The sequence below is a fragment of the Nuphar pumila genome, chromosome 5 (genome assembly GCF_984573655.1).
Source record: "Nuphar pumila chromosome 5, dmNupPumi1.hap1.1, whole genome shotgun sequence".
Lineage (NCBI taxonomy): Eukaryota > Viridiplantae > Streptophyta > Magnoliopsida > Nymphaeales > Nymphaeaceae > Nuphar > Nuphar pumila.
This window is the reverse complement of record NC_143253.1, coordinates 9,447,112-9,450,209: the sequence shown is the minus strand read 5'-3', so window position 1 is coordinate 9,450,209 and position 3,098 is coordinate 9,447,112. Positions and strand designations below refer to the sequence as shown.

At 38.9% G+C, this 3,098-nt stretch overlaps 1 protein-coding gene across 1 annotated transcript; it reads left to right on the top strand.

Moving 5' to 3' along the window:
• Positions 1–208: 208 nt before the first annotated feature.
• On the top strand, positions 209–1,889 carry LOC149836709 (cyclin-D4-1-like). The gene is made up of 6 exons (XM_090007898.1): positions 209–346; positions 457–543; positions 656–754; positions 858–1,056; positions 1,170–1,294; positions 1,424–1,889. The coding sequence occupies exons 1-6, from the start codon at positions 209–211 to the stop codon at positions 1,667–1,669; spliced, it is 894 nt and encodes a 297-aa protein (XP_089864024.1). The 3' UTR covers positions 1,670–1,889.
• The last annotated feature ends 1,209 nt before the right edge of the window (positions 1,890–3,098 follow it).

Genomic DNA, 3,098 nt, shown 5'->3' with positions numbered 1-3,098 from the left:
GACCTCCCCAAGACAAAAAAGGAGAAGAGAACATCCCCACTTCCTCCTTCCCCCTCTCAACCCACCAAGAGGAGAAGGGGAAGAGAAGAAGGCATAGAAAATGAGTCTTCTGTGCGGAGAAGACTGTAGCAGTTTCGTAGATGAAACTGAGGGTGAGGCTCAGACCCCATTGAGGGTCTCCACTGAAAACACACCCTCTTTGTTAATGATGGCAGATGAGAATCTGATAGTCTTATTGTTGGAGAAAGAATGCCAGTTCTCCCCCAGAGAAGACTATCTCGCCAGGCTTAACTCTGGGGGACTTGATGTCTCCGCTAGAAACGACTCTGTTGAATGGATTTATAAGGTTTTGCTTACATTGATTTTTTGATTGGTTTTTCTTCTTTTTATATTGTGAGTTTTGTGGTTTTCTTTTTTGTGTTATTGATGGGTTTCCTTTTCTTCCTCTCTGTACAGGTTATTGCTCACTACAATTTTGAGCCGTTGACTGCTTGCTTATCTGTTAATTATTTAGATAGGTTTCTCTCAGAATATGCATTGCCTGTACGTAATCACACAATCTGCAACCCATCCTTTGCATATTTTTCTTTTGGGGTATTTTTCTTTGTTTCTAAGATGGGTGTTTTTCTGGGTGGTTTCCTTCTGGTTGTGATAGGAAGGAAAATCATGGATGGTGCAATTGCTATCTGTTGCTTGTTTATCCGTTGCTGCAAAAATGGAGGAGACCGACGTGCCATTGACGTTGGATTTGCAGGTATTAATTAAAAAAAGACGGTTTTTTTATGGAGGGAGTGGGTTGTCTAGATTTTGTTGGACGAAAAATGTTTGAATTTGTTCTTTTTGTCTCTAATAATTAGATGGGTGAGTCCAAATTCGTGTTTGAGCCTCGAACCATTCAGAGAATGGAGCTACTCTTACTCAACACTCTGAAATGGAAGATGAATGCAGTGACTCCTCTGTCCTTCATCGGTTCCTTCTTATACAGGATTACACAAGAGAACCCGCCCGATTCTCTCGTTTCTAAATCGGTAGACCTCATCCTCGCTGCAACCAAAGGTCTGCATTGCTCTCTCTGTCCCAAAATTTTGATTGCAAGTTGCAAATTTTAGTCCTATGTTGCAATTTTATATTTTTATTCTCATATATCCTTTTTTTGTTGGTGGTGGCAGGGATTGAGTTTCTTGAATTCTTGCCTTCAGAGATTGCATTAGCAGCCACGATATCGGAAATTGGGGAATCACGGACTCTGGATTTCATGGAGGCTGTAGATTCCTGTTCTTCACATATCAACAAGGTAAATAGGGGATTGAGAATCAATGCAATTGTTGGTTTGTTTGGCTACTTAGTTAGGTATTGATTGTTACCATAGTTGGTTCTTATGTTGAACTTTTATCTGTTCTTCTATTGTGGTGCGAGGAAACAGGAAAAGGTGTTCAAGTGTCATGAATTGATTCGAGAAATGCTGCTGGTGAAGCAGTGGTGGAATGTGAAGAATGGGTCTTCTGTACCAGGGAGCCCTTCTGGTGTGCTGGAAGCAGCAGCCTGTCTGAGCTGTGAGAGTTCCACCAACATGACTCTGCCATCCTCAATTGAGGGGTCTAATAATGTGGGAGGGCCCGGGCTCATCTCTTGTGGAAACAATTACCCATCCAAAAGAAGGAAATCTTAGCATGTTGTGGGGTAGCGGTAGGCTGATGGTTAATTTTGAGCTTGTGGGTTGGACCGTTGGAGGATAGTTTTTGTGAAGTTTTGTCCATGCCCCACTAGAGACTGAAGAGAAGTCAAAAAGCATAAAAACATTTACAGCTTCATGGTCCATGTGTGAAGAAAGGGCGACCATCTGTTTAATTTCTGCACTGCATGAGGAGTAGAGGGGTCGATTGGGTTTTGTTTTCCAACACTATAGAAGGGAATGAGATATAATTATTATTTAAAGGTGTTCAATATTATCATAATATTATTATTACAAATTTATAATTATCGACATGAGCACTATATATATATATATATAAGTTACTTACCATACATCTTTTCTTTTTTTGAAAAGGAAACTAGGGTTAGTCCGACCCCTACCATTGGGTTTTGAACCTGTAACCCAACACAAGGTGACGTGCACTAGCTGCTCCTACTAGACAATCAGGCCCTTGTTGGTCCATATCATTCATCTCTCAAAGTGTTTCAGACCTTTTTAAAAAATGTAGTTGCATGTGTTTTTTACTTAATCTAAGTGTGTAGATGTGATTTTTATGTTTTATTTAGTAGAAAACATGTATTAGTTTTAAATATTATTTATATTTAAATGTGTTATCACTTATCATCACATTATTACAAGTAATTTATATATATATATATATTGGTGCTTGAAATATGACAGTAGATTACTATTGTCCATACACCTGTCTCAATCACCCAAGTGAGAGCGGATTTGGAAAAAAGATGCCGACACCTTCATCCTAGGTTCGACTCCCACCGTTTGTGCAGGTGCCTTTCACTAGGTGACCCCACCTAGAGATTACCCGCTTCAGCAGTGGAATTTTGCCCCACGAAAATGCTTTAGTATTTGTCCATGTTAAAGGTAAATTAGAAGGCTAAAGTTTTTTGTTTTTTTTTTTTACTATTTTCAGTCCTGTTTTATTCTTCTTCGAGGGATAATTTCTGGTTTGGGAGGCTCACTGACTCACCGTGATCAACAAGGCTCTTTAAGTTGGTCGGTGGGTCGTGACTCATGAGTGTCCTTTGACCCATGGTTATATATACCAATTCTCCCTGTGTGTCGTTTATAGAAACTGAAGGTTGTTTCTGTCTATGGCCGGATTTTCATTAATGAAGACTGCCCATAAGAGGAAAAACAAGAAAAATGAGTTTTTCATACTAATTTATTTTTTTTAGTAGCTGCCTACGCTTATTTGTGCCTACCGCTGCTTATGGGACTTTTGATGAGTTTGTTTTTGTGTTTTTCTGGAATCTAACCATACAAATGTGTTCCGTGTTTGTTTTTTTACAGGAATAGAATCTTGCATCATTCTATTCCGATGCTTACTCAGTTTTTTATAAGGTTTGAAAATGCGTGGTGTAAAATTTTTATAAATATCATAAAT

What these genes read in the sequence shown, in the direction of transcription:
- LOC149836709 (XM_090007898.1), top strand. Translation starts at nt 209, where the DNA reads ATGGCAGATGAGAATCTGATAGTCTTATTGTTGGAGAAAGAATGCCAG. An exon ending in TCTCAGAATATGCATTGCCT is followed by an intron (nt 544 to 655) that starts GTACGTAATCAC and finishes TGGTTGTGATAG; the next exon opens with GAAGGAAAATCATGGATGGT. An exon ending in CATTGACGTTGGATTTGCAG is followed by an intron (nt 755 to 857) that starts GTATTAATTAAA and finishes TCTAATAATTAG; the next exon opens with ATGGGTGAGTCCAAATTCGT.